Source organism: Neopelma chrysocephalum, unplaced genomic scaffold (genome assembly GCF_003984885.1).
Source record: "Neopelma chrysocephalum unplaced genomic scaffold, ASM398488v2 Primary Assembly neopelma1_22b, whole genome shotgun sequence".
Lineage (NCBI taxonomy): Eukaryota > Metazoa > Chordata > Aves > Passeriformes > Pipridae > Neopelma > Neopelma chrysocephalum.
Genome location: NW_020897690.1, coordinates 18,956,097 through 18,977,531, shown reverse-complemented (window position 1 = coordinate 18,977,531; position 21,435 = coordinate 18,956,097). Strand labels below are relative to the sequence as shown.

Genomic DNA, 21,435 nt, shown 5'->3' with positions numbered 1-21,435 from the left:
TTGATGTGGTCTTTCTTACACATCACTGCTAGTGTGCTAGTGGCAACACGCACAAATGTCTGACTTGGAGAATATCCAAGTGGCATTTTGACCCTTAGGAAAAAAAAAAAGGAACTGTAACTTAGACAAACACATCTTTTACTGAAATCCAGGGCAACATAAAGCTGTGACCATTACCTGCAAGTATACCTAGCTTTGTGTGGGTAAGAATAAATTATCTAAGAAATTATTTTAGTTTTTTAAGAGAGCAATTCCAGAGTGAGCAGGCTTATGAGAATGAATGGTAACTTCCTTCTCCCACTAGCTTTTCCTCCACTGAGAAGAGGAATAACCAGAAAGTTTATAGTAGCTCTCACAGAAAGAACATCAAAGAGAAGAATGGTCATGGACAGCACACAAATATTTAGCATGAAAAAGAAAATCAAAACCTGTAAATTATTAAACCTTAGCATTTGAGCCAGATGTCAAAAGATTAATTATCCTTATGAATCCTGTTTTTAAGGTTTTACAAGCTAAGTCTACAGGTTTTGTACAGTTAACAGTTCTAGTTCAGTGCATACAATCTAGTGGTTACATAGGGTTAGCCTGATCCTGCAGAAGACAATCACACTTTCCAAATAAAAGACTGAATGCCTTGAAGTAGATCCCTTGGAGATAAACAGTATTAAAATGGAAGCACATCTGCCACGTATCAGCTGTCAAAGCCTTGCAACTATCTGAAACCAATCAAGTGTTAGACTAATCCCTTGTAGTGCACTTCATCTTTATATCTTTGTAATCATCCAGCCAATTTCATGAGCTACATGGAAGAGCAAACGTATGTGTTTGTGATTGTAATAATGATTTAAGTGAAATCAGAAATAAAAATAAACACCCTATCTGTAGCTATGAATTTCAGCACCTTATTTTATCATTATTTCCTGATTTCACCTTAATGCGTGTTTGCCTATGACAGTTGAAAACATTTATTCATTCTTTATCCATTTGAGAATTAAGAAAACTTGATGTTAGTAGTTTAAACCTCTTACACAAATACATATGAGACTTTAGGGAGTTCCACATATGCATTGTTGTTTGTGTAACACTTTTTGTGGAGAGTTAAGGTAAGACGGTTGCTAAGGTCTAAAGTCTAATTTTCAGTTCACCTAGTTGTTGGATCAGATATCTGCTGTGTTTATGAGGGGGCTGCAAAAGTTAGAATGTGTCCTTATACTCTGTCATGGTCACTGAATAAAACTGAAAGCATTCTCTGATGGTTACAGAGAAGATTGGTAATGAGAACTGGAAGACAGTCTCAAAGAACAGGAAGACAGCCTACGTGACATAAGAAAGGGCACTTCGTGGCACCCCTTTTTCTTTTTTCTTACCTCTTTCCTCCTCCCTCACCCATCATCACATTGTTTTGATACTTTATAGAGCAGAAACTGACCTTTTTTATAAAGTTGGTCTAGCTCGTTTGGGCATTCATAGAGCAATTGTACTATGCTGTACACATTAATTGCCTTTCTTATGCACTTAGTTGATCCTAAAGACAGAGTTTTGGTTTTTTTCAAGTGGAGTAGAATTCTGGTGGGCTAGGTAGAGGAGATGCAGCAAACAAGTTGAATGTGAAGTCTGGGCCATGGTCATCCGCACATTATAGATGCTATTGGAGTTCAACAATCTACTTACTACATATCAATGTCTGAAACAATATCTAACTTTTGCCCTTGGTTTTCTGATTTCCAGCATAATCACTAAATTCTGTACATGGATAGACGATTTTTCCTGTTACGCAGGTGTAAATTGGGTGCAGTCTTTAAAAGTCTCAAGAACAAAAATGACCCTTTAGGAGTTCAGATCTGACCTCTCACTTAAATAATTTAATTTAAGTCAGCCTGTATGTATTCCAGTAAGGTGTGTTTACTCCACCATAATTTTCAGAGAAATGTAAACTCTTGTTTTATAGGCATTAAGGGATGCAGAGTCTATTAGTGCCCTTGAATATTTATGTCAGATTTTTTCAAAAGAAGAGTTTGCTATTGTAATGCTCTCCTGTTCTGCTTTTTGTACTAGAAGAAAACCCTAGTGCCTTGTCTGGGAGGAAGTTTCATATATATTGTAATCAGACAACCTCTCAATCTTCTTGATTCACTGATCAAACTAAGACCTATACAGGTCATACAGAGATATGTTCATCATTTTAATTTGTAGTATTCTTCACTTTCTTCTCCAGTTCTTTCAATGACCTCTTTTGAATTTGATGTCTGTAAGCAATATTTGAATATCAAGAATGTTTCTGAAAGGCTTTTACTTAAATAGAATTTTCTCCATTATTTATATGCTCTTTTTACATCCAAAGTTTTTATATTTGCTCTTTCTGCCACAGCATATGACTCTCAACTAGCTAGATATTTAACCATGACACCTAAGATCGTGTTTTACTTTTTTCCTGAGATATATATTTACAGGGAAGACCAGAATTCCTTGTTGTTTAATGAATTACTCTTCTTTTGGCTGTAATAAAACACATTTATACCAAGGAAAGAAATCACAATCAGTCTTTCTACTTGTTCCCTTCACATCTAACAATTTTGCCAATTCCAGTCATCAGCAAGCCTTAAAAAATCATGTAATACTTCATTCCAGCTCATCAATGAAAACAGTGTTAGCTGTTGCACAGACTGTCCTCATTTGCTACTGAAGATATCAGTCATTTCTCTACATGTGCTTTGATTCTGCCCAGTCCTACTTTTTAACTGAAAATATTAATCAAAATGGCATAGTGTAAACTGTATCTACCATTACTTTAAAAAAGTGAAACTTTAGATCTAGGGAGGCAATCACATTAATTTGATAATACCCATTCTTGGTAAAGTGTTATTGATTGACATTTGGGAAAAGCTCTTGGTCAATGCATTGACAAAATAGACCCACCAATAATTTCAGCAAGTGGAAGAATAAAAGGGTAAGCTAAAGTAAAAATTTTAAAAAACTTCCATTATTCTTTCATCTAGTTTTGATCTGTCTTTTCAGTGTGAGGAAAGCACAGACATTTCAGTCTGCAGTTGTTTATCCTGGCTCTTGTTGTAGAACCCCACAACAGAATTTCAGCTTCCATGGCTGTTATTCAGGCATGATTTTCTTTCACATTTATGCTTAGAACAATATACTTTCTTTTTTTGGCTGGAGTTTTCTAAAGCAATTTGCAGTTTGAACCAAGATATAGTCTAATAATTAGACTGCAAGTGATGTGAACAAAGTAGCTACATAGTCTAAGAGCCTGATGAGGCAAGAAGATGAGAACTCAAGAGTTCTTCATTGAGTTGTACCAATAATTTGGTTTGCATGTACATGGAGTTGGGATGTAGATTTTGTTGAAGTTGTATTTTGTAAAATATTACATGCTAAGTATACATGCGGTTGGTATGTTTACAATTATTAAAGTGTCTCACCACGATACAGGCTTAAATTAATTGGACTGGATGGTTTAAATTTCATTGTGAGTCTTAACATTTTCTAAGGGTAAATTGTGTGAGTGATTAACCTTGAACTTTTTTGAAATTTGTTTAGACAGAAGGGTTTTGGAATCAGCATTTGAGATCATAAACAAATGAACCAGTATCAGAATTACTGTAACTAATCTTCACATGCTTTGTAAGATGTTACTTACAGATTGGCTATCTGTTGTAAATAATTCACCATTCTTTTTATAAGATCCTGGAATAAATTAACCTATTAACTGAATGTAGGGTTTCCTGTATTAAATTTTTGTTTCTATTAAAAACCCACAATCTTCTCTTTTTCATTATTCAAATTGTTAAACAGTTTGGACTGTATAATATGTTAGATTCTCACATTCGAATCAGAGAAGTGCCAAGACTACTTTTTAGTTGAGACAAATCTGTATCTTTCACTGTGCCAGCAGGTGTGCAGGATGTTCAAAATGTTTGTGATTGTGTTCAATTCTGAGGGGAAAGGGGCTCAGCTTCCATTTTTTTTTAATCATCAGACATAGTATCAGGAGACCATACTTTCTATACGAGGCTTGACAAAGAGACACATCAATGAGTTCAGCAATTCCTACAACCTGTAGTACTATTCACTGGTTGACTGAGTTACACTGAAGAATCAGTTGTGAAGGAGTCACAGACTTAAGCAGGCTCTCCTTACTTGACTGCTCTGTTCAGGAGTTCAGCTGAGGAGACGTAGGTAGGAGACATATGGCTTGGATTACCACACAGTATAAAATATAGAGATGAAAGGGTCTGGGGACTTCTCTGGAAGGCTGCTGATAGGGTGGATGATCCCCTCAAACAGTAAATACAAAGATTTGCATATCTTTGCCAAGTCTGGTAAGTAATGCTGTATTTGACATTGACAGTTGTTACAGTCATTTATAATAAAGCCAAGACTTTTTGTTCTCCTTTTTCAATTACATTCTTTTGTCCGTCATCAAATAAATAGCATCACGATTTTGTCAATTTAACAGGGTGAGGTGCCATTCTTACTTTTATGTGAAATTGTCCAAAATAGTTAAGGAACTGTGAGCATGTAAGATGATGCAAGTGTCAATGTTATAGCTCTAGCACAAACATAATGTGAAAATTAAAGTATTTGTGCTTGCATATAGTTCACATTGCTGGGAACTCTACATGCAATCACTTTCATTTTTCCTGGTGAATGTGTTCATAAGGAAAGAACAATGTAGCATCACAGCACTTTGCGATACTTGATGGTGATTAGCCTGATCAAGTTATACGGTACTCACAATAAATAATTTAAAAGTATATAATATTCAGAGGTAGGAGCAAGAGAAAACAGCTCTTAGCCTTCAGTATGTGCTTACTATTGACTGTTCAGTGGATGACCTTTTGCCTTTGTAAAACAGCATGTAGTTTCTTTTAAGTGCCAATTTTGTGAGTTTTGTGAATAAGACATACAGTGATAATATATCTCACCGTTACATAGCTTTAAGAAAACACTTCTGAACACTGGCAGAGTTTAGCATCTTCCCTTTAGAGTTTTGATTTACCACAGACTTCTAGGAGTTTGTTCTCTCTAGCTGACAGGGAAGTACAAGATTCATGCCCTGTCCAAAGTTGCCTGTTGAAGCATTTATTTCCAATACAAATACAAATTTCAGAGCTTAATCTTTTAATCCAGGAAATGACACCAAAGGAGAGACGTGAGTTCTGTAGAGCAAATAATGAAATAGCTTCATCTAATGTATATGTTACAAAGTTTTCAGGTGCAGCTTAAGAAATACTGGGTAATAAGTAAAGTTATCCAAAAAATATTCCCCTAATGTTTCCATTTAAAAACATTCCTTCAGACTATGTATATTATTTTGCACTTGACTAGGCAGTTTGAGTTTTTTTAGCCAAAATTCTCTTGGGCCTCCTCATAATGATTATGCTATAAAATGCCTTCAAATATCTAAAAAATAAAATAACATTCAATAACCAGTTGTATTATTTCGTATCTATAGATCTCTGCAGAAGAACCTTCTTTTTTTTTCTGTTAAGTTAACTCTGGAACCACTTATTCTACCCTTATTCTTTTATTTCTTGCAATGTTACCATCATCATTATTAAACATTTAAGTACAGCTCTGCATGCACTCTCATAATGATTTGACAATATTTTGCAAGTGAGAGAAGGTCAGTGTTTGCATCTTCAGTGGCTTTATCTGGACTTCTTAGAAAAGCCTTTCTACCAGCAATACTTATTGTGTAGCACTCGGAGTTTGGCCTTTGTTATTTGATACAGTTAAAAACTCAGAATTTTCCATAAATAGTGTCTACTGTAATTACCTCTGATTTCTCTTAATGCATCACAAATATCCAGCAACAAGAGAAATATATTGACTTCATAAAGAGGATATTAAGTACAGGAAAGACTAAAATGCTCTGAGCATTCAGGTACTATTTGGTAGGCTTGCTTCTTTTCAAGAATATATGCTAGGATGTCTTATTATAGAGAGAGAGATCATCTCTACGTCTGCCTTGTACTGAACTAAGACTAATAAATAAGTTGCCTATCTTTAATTATTAGTATTTTTGTCTGCAGAAACATTGAACTGAAACTACCCACTCAATTCTAATCCACAGGCCAGCTAGCTGAGAAAGTAGCCTTTCCAATTTGGATTCCAATCTAGACAATAAAAAAGAGATCCTTATCCTATCGTCTGCCTGTGTCCTGCTCAGTGCACTGGAAGAACATAGCTATGAAAAATCAGGCAGTTTTAAAGACATGGTAGGTATTAATTCAGTTCTGAGATTTAGAACTCAGTCATGGAATATTTTGATTCTTTTGAATGATAAGCTAGTTTGTTTCAGAGTTGTAAATTTTTTATTTTCTATACTGGCATAACTCATATATAAAAAATGCTATTTGACAGCAACTCTTGTTCTGATGAGAGTGCTGGTGTCACGCTTTTCATGAAAGAAAAGATTTCTAATAGTACAAGTGTCAGGTAATGATAATTTTAACTGAAATACATATTTGCAGAAAATTGGACAAGATTTTCATTTTCTGTGTCTGTCTGATTTGAACATTATTTTTTAAAAACATCACAAAAATCTGGAATTTAAAAATAGTTTGCTGTGCAGGGATTAGAATGATCATTTTTTTTTATTTTTTTTTTTACTTTTCAGAGTAAGTGGAGACCATCTGTCCATTAATTTTTCCCCAAGTTCCAACTGTAATTATTTTGTAGTATCACATATAGCTTCATAATTAAGCATTTTACTCATATGAAATGTTTTATTTTTGACCCGTCTTTAGGGTGTGCAAAAACATCTTTTCCCAACTCAGTCCGGACTGAATGTTAACCTGTAGATCATGGCTTAAATGTTTTTCTTGCTTGGCCAAGATGCATCCTCAGTTTAAAAGATATCTTCCTTATTTGTTTTTTGTACATCTCTCAATTTAAATATTTTCACAATGCAGTTAGCACAAAATTGACATTTCTCATGAGGCTGTTCTTGAAATATAAGATTTACTGAGCAATTTAGATGTGGGAGGAACCCAGCTTTCATCCTGGATTCATGATGTTCTGAAAATAGAAGTGGTATTTCCGATGCTTGCTTATGATCCAGTTAAGTTGATATCTGCTGGCAAGGGTTTTTGAGAGTTGCAACCATTTCTTATTTTCAGGATGTCCTCTCAGTTTTAAATCAAATCTTCATTTCTTCCAGCTGACCATTAGACGATGGGGCAATCATCCATTTGAGTTCTGAAATTCAAAAGAACCTGAATTCCAGGACAGTGGGTTCGTTCAGATTCTTTTTTAAGATTTGTTTATGCTTGTATTTTATTTTTGCAGATGTGAACATCACTTTCTATCTTTTGGAAAATATGTCTGTGTTGTCTTCAAAATATTTTTAATTTGAAAAATAATGATACAGAGTCTCCTTAATTAGGTCTCCAGTTGTGATAGCAAACAGCAAGGGAGCAGGTTTATAAGGATAACTTACGTGACATTTTTTTTCTGTATGCATCCTCAGGACTAGATCAAAATGAAACCATATGTTGTTAGGCAGTCAGAGAGTGTTGTACCTGCCAGTAACACCCCTGTATTCTAAAGGGAAGTGCAGTTTTGTGCATTAACTCCTTATGATGTACAGCTACATGCATGTGTTTGTTGGGGCAGGTAGCACTTCACCTTCAGCCAGGGGAAAACAGGACAGGTGGAATTTGCAAACTTTGCAGACTTCTCAAACGAGTAATGGGGGACCACGCTTCTTCACTGCTGAGTGACATGTGCTGGGGAACCAAGAACTGGACCAGGCCCAGGCTTGGTCGGAGTCAAAGACTGTCAAAGACATCCTGTTAGGTTGTTTAACAATGACACCAGTACCTTTCAAATCCACATCAGCTTTTACTTTCAGTGCCTCTGGAATGAGCAGAAATAGTGAAAATTACAGAAAAGACAAGGCAGTCTTGGTGTCTAATTTTTTAATTTTCAAGTTTTTATTGTGCCTAATAAGAAACCAGCTAGGTAAGCTCAGCTTTTCTACAATAGCTGCAGTGGCTGAGTGCAGAGGGCTGCACTTAAAGTTCATGCTTTACTTTCTCAACATAGAAAGTTCACACTTTCTCTTTTTGTACATGGGCGGAAAGTTGTTTGTAAACCTTGAAGACAATGATCTTTTATCATTTTTGTTAATTTATTTGTTTATTTTGTACTTCTCATCAGGTTGCTCAAGGTTGTGCCCAGTGGGGTTGGAAGATGGAGGCACCACAACCTCTCTGATTAAGCTGTTCTAGTAACTAACTGTAAAAAAAAATTTCCTCATGTTAAAGTGGATTTTCTTCAGTGTTTATTTGTGCTCATTGCCACTTATTCTCTCACTATCACTGAGAGGCCTGGCTCTCTCTTCTTTGCTCCCTTCCGTCAGGTATTTATATACATTGGTAAGAGTCCTCTAAGCCTCTTCTTCTTGAAGCCTTCCCAGCTCTCTCAGCCTTTCCTTGTATGGCAAAGACTGAAGTTCAGTTGTCACCTTTGTGGCCTTTCACTGGACTCACTTCATGATGTCTGTGTATTTTATGACCTGGGGAGCCCAGAATTGGCCACTGTGCACCACGTATGGCCTCACCCATGAGAAGCAGAGGGGAAGGATCACGTCCCTCAGCTCACTGGCAGTGATTTTCTTAATGCAGCCCAGGGTGCTGTCAGCCACCTTTTACTGCAAAGTCACAGTGTTGGCTTATATGCTACTCATTACCCAAAAGGACCCCTACATCCTTCTCTCTAAAGGTGCTTTTGAGCTGGTTAGACCCCAGCCTACACTGGTGCATGAGATTGTTCCTCCCCAACCCCTTGTTGAACTTCATGAGGTTTCTGTCAGGCTATTTCTTCAGTCTCTGGAGATCTATCTAAATAGCAGCACAAGCCTCTGGTTTCTTAAACACTTCTCATGATTTTGCATCATCTGTAAATTTGCTGAGATGGCACTCTGTCCTATCATCTACATAGGTATGATGCTTAAAATGTTCATCTCCACACTGATACTGTGGTATTTTCACTGAGCTGCCATTCTGTTGAATTGAGGAAGAGAGGTGATAGATGTTAGGGGATAGATGTGCTGTACACAAACAATTGAAGACCAGGACAGATGTATGTACACAAATAACTGAAGACCATTTCTTAGTTTCCTGTAACCTGACAAGTGGGTCCAGAACAGTGGTTCCAAGGTAAACATTCTTGGACTTGGAAACTTAGGTGAATCTAGTTATGAATACTATATAAATGCAGGATTTTCAGATGCAAGGCCATATTGTGACTTCATTGTGAGCACCAAATGTATTGGTTTAGGGACTGGCTCGCTGAACAGGGAGTAACCTCTAGCACATGGTTCTGGTTTTTACTATGTGCCCCTTCTACCTCACGCAAGTAACCTCTCTTAAATTTACTGATATCTGTATTTGATTCTGAAGTAAAGCATGTAGCTCATTATGTTTAAATGTCTTTATATGCATTGCTTTAGAGAAAATTTAGGACATAGTAATGTCAAGAAATTACTGCTACTGTATTTAATCTGAATCCTACATAGTAGTTCACAGTTTTGGACATAACACTTAATGGACAATAAAAACCTTTCTAATATCTGACTTCTTGGAGATATGTTATTTTTATCAGGAATATTAGTTTATTGGTTATTCATTTAAGTAGGCTCTATTTAAACATTTCCGTAGCTTTGTTCAGGCTAAAAAGGTCTTGGCCATAATTGTCCTGACAACTGTGGATCCAGTTATCCAATTGTATAAAAATCAAAGTATTACTCACAACCTTAAAGCTGAAAATTGATAAAATGATGGACTAAAATTTAAACCTGGAAGTCAGAGAAGGAGAGAAAAAGTTGTTTATTCCTAGAATGTTTATAAGGTGAAATTAATTTTAAATGTTATTCATACTGTGATGTATGCAGTGATGGTAGCTTCATAAATTAAATAAATCAATAAATGAAACCAAAATAAACCTCTTAGCTACTGATTGCACTATATTCTAGTCTTTTAGAATTATTCAAATATTTTTCCTCATGTAAGTACGTCTAGAACTTGCTACATAGATGTGACCAATTTGTAGGGAAAATAGTTGTCTGGTAGGTTTAGTAGCCTGTGACTTTCGTAGTCAAAGAGTATGGCTGGCAAGTTGACCAGCTGCTAGTTCATATGTTACAAGTGGGACCAATAAAGTTGTGCTGACCCTTTGTTGCTCTATTTGCCTGAGAAAAGTTCATACAAGTGGGGAAAGCACTACTGTTTGACAATCCAATGCAGAACATTTTATCCACATTCAGTTTGTCACTGAACAGGAAGGAAATGGAAATTTATTTGAAGTAAATGTGATAGGCTAAGAAAAGTATTGGCAATAGTGGAATATCTGTGCTGTGGTCACCCTTGGCTGATGGTTCTGATGCAGTTAGTTGAGATACAGGTAACATGCACTGCAGTAGAGCAATATGGAAGCTGACAGTTGGAGATTCCTGCCAGGGGCATTTAAGATGTAAAATAGGACTAGGGCAATTGGGGATATGGAGAGAAAGAAGGGTGAATTCAGGGCGAGTATAATCCCTATCATCATAGGTGAGGGCTTTTTACGGACTCACTCAGATGGTCAAGGCTTTCATAGGATAATAGGTCACAAATTCATTTGTGTTAACAGATAAGCTTGAGCCTGTGGAAGAAAGTGAAAACTTGAGAATAACTGTGAGGTCTGCTACCCCCATAAAGTTGAATTTACCACACATAGTAACTATGCCAAATGTCCTGAGCAAGTTATAGACTGACAAGGAATGAATTTAATTTTTTTTCCCCAGAAGTCTTAGGTTATTCTTTGCTCAGATATAAACTTATAAAGGGCTTGAAGGAAGAAAGTGAAGGTGGCCATTTTATGTCAGATAGCCCTTCACTTTAAGTAATGACATGTCTGTGCTTGGCAGATTGTTCTTCTGCAGCTGAGAGAAAGGTTGCCCTATCTGTCACATGCATACCTTGTGTCAGAGCTCTAAAGAGTGAATTGCAGTGAAGGTAGGCTTGTTGTCACAAGTTTCAGTTGCTTTTCAGGTGATGCCACATGTGTCCTGTTGCCCTCTGCTGAAGAAGTTGAAAGAACCCTTTCCTTTTAAATATATCACTGAAAACGTAGTTCAACCTTGAGAAGATGGTATCATGGCCTGCTGTTTCTGTTGACCCAGAGATTTCAGGTTGTATTTTCACAATTTCAGAGCAAAAATGGAGGTTATATTCACCTTCATTTTTTCCTGTCTGCAATAGAGTTTGAGGCTGGATTTTAAATGCAACCAGGCCTTCTTATTTATGATGTCCTGTTTAGGAGGACGCTGACAGTAGTTCTGAGCACGCTGTACAAGCCAGAACAGGCCACCTGTTTTTTCCAAGCTGCATTGACTCTAAGTATACAGAAGTCAAATTTATGTGTCTAATGTAAGTACTGACATACTCAAAATATACCTGCTTCATGTATTTGGATTCAAGTTACCTAATATATCAATATTTTTACGATCATGTTTTATGGACGACCTCACTTGTGTAGTAATCTACCTTCTTCAACTCCTACTGATTTGAGTAAAATCTGAACCTAAAATCTGTTTAGGAAGAAATAAAAGGATGCATTAATTTTTTTGTGATAAATATATTTATTCATTGGATAAATAGTATTTGAGATTCCAGTGTGCTTGGTCTCATCATAAGTTCAGTTAATGCTTTTTGTAATAGGCAAGAGGTGGGATGAGGGGAAAATAGTTCTGAAAAAAAAAGGAACCAGAAAAAAATCTAAAATAACCCCAAATAACTCATGTTAAATGTTTTCCGAAATATAGCTCTTTGAGTACAGCTGCAGTTAGCAGCAACATTGCAATTCTGTCAGAGGACCCTATTGTTTTGGATTGGGGTGGACAGGAATTTACTAGGCAGTCAAGCCACCATTTCTACAAACACCATCTGCCATAGAGGAATTTTTCCTCATGTAGATATACTGGGAAATCCATGATCCTTCTTCCCTACTACAGATGATATGCTCACTCATGCGCTTTGGTATTTTTGGATTCTGCCCAGCACCAGGTCACCTGTTAACAAGGCAGGTGAGGGTGCTGGCTGTCACATGGAGCTCACCTCTTATCAGTGTCTCCAGCTCTGTCTGCAACTGCCTGGCACTGACCTGGCACATAGGGGAGTTACTCAGTGATGGAGTGGAACCTGTATTCTTGTGCAGGCTATTTTAATTATACATTAATTCTTGAAAGTGCTTCTGCTAGTGTGAAGTAGACTTCATAGTACATGTGAATCTTGAGAAGGCAGTGTGTACATGTAATATGGAAACATTAAAGGTGTTTTGGACTTATAGTGCTGCAAAATACTGTTTGTAAATTATTCTGTCAGTGGTGAAAACAGTGACTTATGAAAAATAGGACATAAAACTTTTAGCCGCAATTAGTGTGCCTCACCTAAACTTCACATGCAATTTGCCTAGTAGTATTTAGTTTTAGATAGAATCTTTATGAATAGCTACAAAATATCAACATCATGATGACTAAAATACCAACTTTTGTAAATAAATATGTTAAGAAATCATTTGAATGTTTATAAATGCCAAATTTTGTTTCAGGCTCTTAAATATATACATATATAACATTAGATTTAATATAAAGATTAATACATAGATACATGATTTTCAAGTACTCCTTGCAGCCTTTCAGTACTTAAAGGGAGCTTATAAAAAAAGGGAGAGCAACTTTTTAAATGGGCAGATAGTGACACTACAAGGGGGTATGGTTTTAAACTAAAAGACAGGAGATTTAAATTAGTTGTTAGGAGGAAATTCTTTACTGTGGGGGTGGTGAGGCACTGGAACAGGTTGTCAAGAGAAGCTATGGAGGCCCCATCCCTTGAAGTGTTCAAGGCCAGTGTGGATGGAGCTCTGAGCAACTCAGTCTAGGGGAAGGTGTCCCTGCTCATAGCAGGGGGGTTGGAACTAGATTATCTGTAAGGTCTGTTTTATGATGCTACTGTTTTACTCAAATGGGTCAATGCTATGTCTATGTACCTCTGTGCATGTATACATGTATGTATATATGCATAGATGAAGAGCTGCTTTTTCTGAGACTAGAGGCATTTATTTTCCTTGAAGCCTGGAATCCGAAATTAAAACTGACTTGTATTTGTCATCTTGAAAGATGAAAATATGTTGTAATGTGCAGATGGAACATGTTCATATACTGTGGTGCTTATGGCAACAAATGACTATGTTTCTAATGTAACTTTGTGTCTACTCTTTTGCTATCCTATTTTTTTCTCTTTCAGTTACAGAAAAAGTTTCCATGTGAAATAGAAATTAACAAATATACTGGACCAAATAATGCTTTAACTTAGTGTTTTATGCATGTAGTGGTAATTGTAGTAAACCTTTCCTCAACATCTCTCCATTTGACTATATTATTGGCAGCATATTATGGAAAAGTTAATTAAAGACCTATTTATGAGTAATTGAAGTTGTATTGTTATTATAAATTCTATTTTATAGATGACTATAAAGTATTTTCAAAATTTCTACTTTTTTTAGTGACCTGGTCAAAAGCAATTTCTTTTTTTTTTAATTATGAAAAAAAAAAAGTACTTGCACAAGGAGAATGAAGACAGTTTTCAGTCTCCTGAAACAAAATTAAAGCCACTTCATGGTAAGATGAGGCTGGAATTAACCTGAGAAATAAAAAGTCCAATCTTATCTGATAGTGGAAAACTTCTTTAATACGTTTCAGGTACTGATCTTGCCTCATTTTTAAACTGGCTAAATTTGTCTTGCATGCTGCTCTGAAAAACTGTATTCCCCCAAGACTGATTTTTGACTAATTCTGCATTGTTTCCCTCTTGCTTAGCTTCAGTTTAACACCACCAGTTGTCTCTTGTCTGGCCTTTTTTATGCCCAATGTTCAAATCTTATACTGTTTCTCACTTTTGTTTGGAAGCTATTAACTTGGCAATGTCATGTGATAATGGGTTAAATGCCCGATGGAATTCCAGATATGTTAGATCTACTTTTCCTTTTTTACTCTGTGAAAGAAATTATGTGCTGCATGACATCTTAATAAAATCAAGTGCATTTACTTCTTTTCCTTTCAACTATTTCAATTTGATTTATTAGCAAATTTTTACCTCTGGAAGTCAGCCTAGGCTTGAGTTGCGGTTGGCTTTGATTTTTTCCTGCTTTCTTAAGTAATTGCATTACTTTGTAATGTCTGTTTAGAAATTGCCAGCCCCAGCTTGATAGAATAACAAAATCTGTGATTACCGCTGTTTACTTCAGTTTTGGACTGGGGATGATATAGTGAATCATGAGATGTAGAGAATACTGTAGTATGCAAATTCTCCTTAACCATGATTCCTGAGAAGAACACCATTCTTATTGAAAACAGGGCAGATATAATGTTTTTCTCTGTGTAGATCACTTCTATTCCAATCCATCCTAACTGCAAAGCTGGTGGGTATTGAAGTCAAAATTATCCAGTTGTCCTGTACAGTGTTTAGTTGAACTATACTGTTCAGTACAAAAAATTGTTGAAATTGGGATTCTCAAAATTTTGTTTAGCAGTGGGTCTTTTCATGTTTTCTTTATAAGGTTTTTGCATCTCATTGTATTCTTTAAAATCAAAAAACCATTATGATCTGAATACAGTTTTAACAATTGAAAACTAGTAATACCTCACGGCTAGGGCTCATTGACCCTGCTTTGAGTAGGAGTTTTTGCTGCATGATAGGGATGTCTCTGCTTTTGACACTGACTGCCCTTAAGCTCACTTGCAAATACTGTTCTTCCTCAAATGGCCACAAAATCATTGTTTTCTTAAGCAAACTTATTGTTTTCAACCATGAGCTTTAGCATTTCTATACTGTGAGAAATTAATTTTGTTAAATCCAGAACAGATTTTATGTGATTCATATTCAGGGACAAAAAAAAAAAATCCGTTTCCTCACTTTTCATATTAGCTATGTTTTGCCAGTGAGAACAGATTTAGCTTTTTGATTGGACTGTTTCCAAGATGCACTGAAGAAGTAATATAAAATTCTTAATTTTACAATCAGCTTTTAAACCTAGATTAAGATATTTGAAGAGAAAGAGGCTGCAGAGTTAGTTAAATGATAGGATAACTCAGTTGAGAGCCCTTCAAAATTTCGTTTAGTGTAAATAGAGAAAAGAAAGCTGAAATACATGCAAAGCTGATAACTTTTATTTTATATATATGTAATATTTCTGATCACAGAACATGTGATTAGGATGGGCACAAAGAGAAAAGTATTACTTAGTGGCATGAGCTGTAGTGAAAACTAACTGAATTCTGGACCTACCAGGCATGGGAAAGAAAGAATTTTAATGAATTGTTTTGAACAAGTGATGTTGAGGCATCCTAGAGAGGGATTTGCATAGGTGGCCAAGAACTCAATATTCCTATGGTTCAGCAACCTTTTCACCAAAATAAAGGACTTTTAAAGGATTGTATCTGCCAATGTAAAGCTCAGTAGTTACTTGAGATCTGTGTTTCATTTCCCTTGTCTGCTTTTTCAGCAGAGTCAGCAGAGAAAATTAGTGCTTTTATTTAACCTAATACAGTTTAACATTTTTCTGCATAATTATGCAGCCCCTCCAGAAAGTACTAGATGGCCCCTTGAGCAGAATGAGGATCACTGCCCGATCTTAACACTTTAGAGTGTTACAACTTTTCTAATTTGAAGTGCTTTGAGATTGCAGTACGTAGAATTTGGTTTTCACAAGTAAGCTATCTCAGCAGTTGAATTCTTCTATTCTTAGTGGTGCCTTAAGTGACAGACTGTGCTGGTTTAAAAGTTAACCAGCAGGGGAAATGAACTCAACTCAAAAGAGAGATTATAAGTCAGAATAACAATTTATTAAAATAATACAATAAGTACAATTATACAGACAGACAATTGGTTTTAACCCACAAACCCCAAATGTATAACCCAGCACCCTGGGGTATGAACAAAGAGTGGTGTTCCTTGGGCCCCCCCCCCAAGTCCAAAGTAAAGGGAGAGGGGAAAAACCTGCTGGTGGGAGAGCTGCTGCAGTCTGGTCAGAAGTGGTGATTGCAGTCCAGTTGAGGGTGGTGGTCTCAGTCTGGTTGAGAGCGGTGGTCTGCAGTCTTCCTCTGGATCCCACGAGTGGTGGAAAGGTTCCGAAACTCCCAGTTTATATATTCTCCAGTTCAGGCGGGAGTGCTCAGTCCCTCCCTCAAAGCGGGGAATTCCATGAAAGGGTATGAGGATGCTCAGTCCTTCCCTCAGAGAGGGGAATTCCATAAAAGGGTATCAGAGCGGGGAATTCCATAAAAGGGTATGAGGACAGGAACATCTTCCGACCTCGCAGGCCTCTAATGATAACAGTTTTTGGGAAATGGCATGGAAGGCTATAGAATACGCAGTTTTGGGTTACACCCATCCAGTGATGAATTGGTCCCAGCCGTTCTAACTAGGACACAGACTAACTTGTCTCTTAAATTTTTACAAGGGATAAAAGCATGTAGCTAAGCCTCCTGCATTCCCCAACACATCCTCTTCCTAAACACAACATGAGAACTTGTAATATTTTTAAAGTCACTCTTCTAGTACATTAGGGACACATTTGCATTGGAAAATTTTGCAATAATTCGGTAACAAGCAGCTTTCACTACTTGTCCCATTTACTCTCTGCTTTGGTCTCTCAAGTTTTTGGGGAGAAAGATGGTCTTTTTGGCAGCTTAAAGGAATAATAATCTGGAAGTTCACATGTGTGCTTTTGTTATTCATGAGTACTGTTGAGATTGCCCCAAACAGGCAGCAAGTTTTAGGAAAAAGTCTGCCATTCATCTGTAGCAAAATCAGCTGTATGGTAATGGAATTTGATACTTGCTTCAATATGCAGACACTGAGCAATAGATAGGTTATAGAAAAGCCAAACAGAACAAAGAAGTTGTGAGTAGAACTTCCAAAGCTGACTGAGCGCTTGTTAAACTCTTGCTACTAGTGCAGCTCTTCATGGTTTACCTGGCTGGCAGACCTTTAGGTACACATAGGTACACAAAGGATCGGAAAATCACAAAGTTCTCTTGCCAGGTTTTAATTCGGTATTGAAATGTGTGGATTATGTACATATATCAAGATTAAAAGATTCAATATTTATCTTGTGAAACTTCATGTTCTGGGTGTCTCTATTTAAGTAGAAAGGTGAGTTCATCCTTTTGTTAACAAAACAATTTGAAATTATTGATTTGGTTATCAAGTAACTTTCCCAACATTTTGTATTGTAATCTTCTAATAAAGATGATTAAAAATATTATTGCTTTCAGTATTACTAGTATGATATCTGGAAGATATTTTCTTCAAAATTCTACAAAGATATCCTTTTACTCTTTAGGAATATTCTCTTTAATGCCTGCACACAATTTAAAAAATATAATGTATTTCTTACATCTGTCTTTACCAAATGTCTGACCTATGAACCTGGTTTTACATATGTAATGTCTCCTGTGTTGTATTTCTTCTGGTAGGCAATGAATAATGGAAGTAATATTATTTTCATAGGGATCTGAGTCTCATTTTCCCCTCTGAGCCTTAGTGGTGGAAAAAGCCAGAATAAAAAGAATCTGCTTACAGCAAAGCTCCAAATCTGTCTAAAGGTTATGTTTGTTTTTTGTCAGCTCACATTAATATAACTTTAGTCATTTTCAGTAATAAACGTGTGATTAAAGGTGATCCATATAGCTAAATAGCTGTTATTACCATGTGCCATTTTAGTTACTTGGATAATTTGTCAACTCTGTATGCAAACAGACAGTTTACAAATAAGAAATTTCACTCCCATAGTTATAATCATAAATCAATAGCAATTGTTCATGGGTTGATCCAGCTGCTTAGCACCCACCTAACAGGCCCAATTACCTTTACATTCTTCTAACTGTTTAGGTTATGAAGTAATTTTCTGCTGCCTTTATGTTCATGCACTGAAATGTAAATTTAACACTTATCATTTCTTGCTTACATGATTCTTGGTACTGCTTCTAGCAAACCTGTGTTTCTGTATTGCCTGGTGTTTCTGGTGGTATCAGTTATTAATTTATGCAGTTGTGTGTATACTACTCTGTAACAATTTCCAAGTCATCAGCATCAAAGATTAAGGTTATTTCAAATACAGAACTGGAGGCACCATCCTGAGCTGCAGTCCAGTTCCTCAAAACTGGAATTAACATCAGCTCTTTCTAATAAACTTACCAAACAACCTTCTAAGAGCAGAACAAGTATAGTTTTGCCACCTCAGCTCAAATTGGATGGGACTGGGGATTGACTGTTTCTGTGATGTTTCAATACATTTTTTTAAGTTCCAGCAAAAATTTCAATGACTAGTATGAACTTGTTTGTTCTTGTCCCACCTGTGAGCTTCCCCTGATTATTTCTTTTTCTCCCAGTTTTTAGCCTTGCAACATTATAAAAGCCACAAAAGGAAGCCAGTGCTCCCTTCTCAGACTTCGATTGTCTCCTCTAAATTCACCAAACTCTTCTAATTTCATCTTCTATCAGATTTTATTTTCTCTCTTAAAAAAAGAGAATTAACTAAATAAATTCTGAAGTTAGCCCAGCTTTAAGTGGGGACCAGACCAAATGATACCAGAAGTCATTCAAACCTAAGTTATCCTATGATTATTCCTCCTTCCTCTCAACAGAAAATAATCTTTTAAATAGTCTGTTGAACATCTATGAAACCCAGCTTTTTAAGTGTACACCTCAAATCGTTTACTTAATCCTCCCATTAAAATGATCAACAAAATCTTTCCTGCTTCCTGCAGAATCTACTCCTGTTTTGTGACCATGTTTCATGTCCACACATCTGGTGAAGAATGCAGAAATAAAAGACAACATACATATAAGGTATAGGTGACTATCATGCAATCTCTTGCATGATATGTCAATTGTCAAAATTCAGACAATATATTGATGTTAAGAATATTCTCAGTTATATGGAGGACTTTGCGCCACTATGGAGGCACAGTAGGAGTTTGCATCTGGCCCCAACTGGCATAAGCTGCAGGAAACGAAGTAGCAAAACCATCAGCTAAGTAGAAAGAAGAAACATCCTGGCTCTGTATTTTTTTCTGTAGGGGGGAGAAGGAATGGAAAGAAAAGGAGAGAATTGTTTACATGGAAAGAGGCGAAGGTGAAGAGCCCTGTGAAGGGGGGTTTCTTGGAAGGAGGTGAGTAAAGCTAATGTGAAGAGTCTGTAGAGGAGAAGAACTGGGAAGGGCTGTGATGTGTGATTTCACAGAAAGACAGGCTTTGTGTGTGTGTATTGGGAATTTCCTGCATGGAATACGCTTTCTTCAAGATAGAGGCTGTCTGGCTTCTGTCTGCATTATTTCCCTAAGGAAATGCTGAATTTAAAATGAATCATCCCCTCAAAACCCAGAGAAATCACTTTCTATTAGTTACCAGGGACAACACAGAACAAATACTGTAGCTGAAATAGTCATATAAAAATGTGATTGTACTTTACATAATTTACCTAAAACAATGGTCAGCATGTGGTGCTTGGCTTGATCTCCATGTTAAGGCTTAAGTCTTCTGCTGAAGGAGTACCCTTGTGCAGTTTGTTGGTATTGAGAAGATGAGGAGCTTCATGTTCCTAATGTGTTTTATTACCTGCTCTAGCAGTTAGCTATCCCAGGAGGAACTATTGCAATATTCATGTACAGAAGTGGGTTTCCTTAAAGGAATTTCATTTATATTTTGCCATATTTATTTGGAAATTAATGTTATGGTACTAAAGACCAGAACCAAACAGATACTGAAAAGGTGTGTTGTAATGCTTATTTTTAGGTGACTGTCTTCATGGGTTGGGTTAAGTTCCTGTAGTGGTAATATAATGCATAGGGAACTATGTGCCTTGAAAAAGAATCAATCTCAATTCACTGAATGTTTCTTACTCAAAGTCAGAAAGCTGGCCAGTTTGTTTAAGGTACCTTACATGAAATTCACTCTCAGCCCCTGATCTTCAGTAGCTTTTTCTGCTCCGCTGGGAAACTGCCTTTCCTTATATGAGTGCTACTGTCCGTACTCTTTCTCTGAAGAAATCTTTCAAAACTTGATGTGAAGAGAAGGTAACTGTGGTGGTGTCTTTTATAATGGAGTTTCTTACCTAAAATACTGCGTTATTTTCTATACAGGATTGAGGTTTCAACAGGAAAGACAGGGAATAGCCTGATGGTTACATTCAACTTAGATACTGCTTTTATATCATGCAAGTGAATATTTTTTTATATCTAGTTCTATCACATTGTGCACAAGTGCTTTAATAGCTGAGCTGTTGGGGTAAGAGGGAGGAGAGAAAGAAGAAAGTAGACCTCATTTTATCTTTCAGGGTGTTTTCAGTACTGTTTTCTTTAAAGCATGACGACCATGATCATACTTTCTGTGCAATGCTGTCAATAAGGCATGCTTGAAGAACTGTTTTATGGGTAGTGATAGACTGTGCTGGGATTTAGGCAGCAGACTGCTCAGTTGCCTCAAAGCAGAGAGGATTCTACCTCTCCATTATTGATTTCTCTAATTTGCTATTTCTGATTCATTTATTGAGCACTTAAGTTCTTTCCAGATACCATTTTAGGCACTTGTTTGGTTTGGATCAGATCCAAATACTAGCACCGAGACAGAAGGAATATCATAGTACACTGCTATCAAAACTCCTATACCGTGGAGAAGTGTCAAAATTTAAAATTTAAAGGAGGCTGGGCAGCAATCTCATTGCTCTCTGCAGCTTCCTGAGGGGAGAGGGAAGTACTGAGTGTTTCTGCCTGGGATCCAGTGATAGGACACCTGGGAACAGTTCAAAGCTGCAGCCGGGGAGATTCAGACTGGGCATCAAGAAGCATTTTTTAACCAGCATTTTGGTGGTCAACCAGTGGAACAGGCTCCTAGAGAAGTGGTCAATGCCCCAAGCCTGTCAGGGTTTTAAGAGGCATTTGAACAGTGCCTTTGGTCAACCTTAAAGTGGTTGGGCAGATGGACTCAATGGTCTTTGTATGTCCTTTGAAACTGAAATTCTTTAATTCTATTCCTAATGTGCTCCTGTATAGGAGCTCATTTTTGGAAATGAGCTCTGTTCTCAAATAAAAATAGGTTTGAAGCAAACAGAAAGAACTAACATTATTAGCAGAAATCCAGCCTTGAGCTAATTCCTTCTTTTTCTGTACCAATATCCTTTTTTTAATTAATTAATAATGGGAAATTACGAAACTAAGTAATTTGGTTTGATATTAGCTTCTCTAAATAAAAATAAAAGAATGATTGTATTGATTCAGAACTGGAGTCCATCTAGCCCAGTATCCTGTCCAGAATACATAGGGGCATGAAATGGACATCAAGAGAAGATTGAGAACAGGGCAATCACATAGTA

At 36.6% G+C, this 21,435-nt stretch overlaps 1 protein-coding gene and 1 long non-coding RNA gene across 13 annotated transcripts in view; both read left to right on the top strand.

The window, feature by feature from the left end:
• The window catches only part of CTNND2 (catenin delta 2), a 645,784-nt gene that overhangs the window by 307,431 nt on the left and 316,918 nt on the right, over nt 1-21,435 (top strand). For 8 of the 12 annotated variants that reach the window (XM_027681490.1, XM_027681462.1, XM_027681429.1 and 5 more), the window contains one exon: nt 19,145-19,237. The exons of the other annotated variants lie outside the window; for them this stretch is intronic. In XM_027681490.1, the coding sequence (XP_027537291.1) occupies nt 19,145-19,237 (93 nt within the window). The remainder of the gene's footprint in view (nt 1-19,144; nt 19,238-21,435) is intronic. 12 annotated transcript variants of the gene reach the window in all.
• Nucleotides 5,554-8,292, top strand: LOC113966615. The gene is made up of 3 exons (XR_003533899.1): nt 5,554-5,641; nt 6,092-6,236; nt 8,182-8,292. It is a non-coding gene; the product is annotated as an uncharacterized LOC113966615 (long non-coding RNA).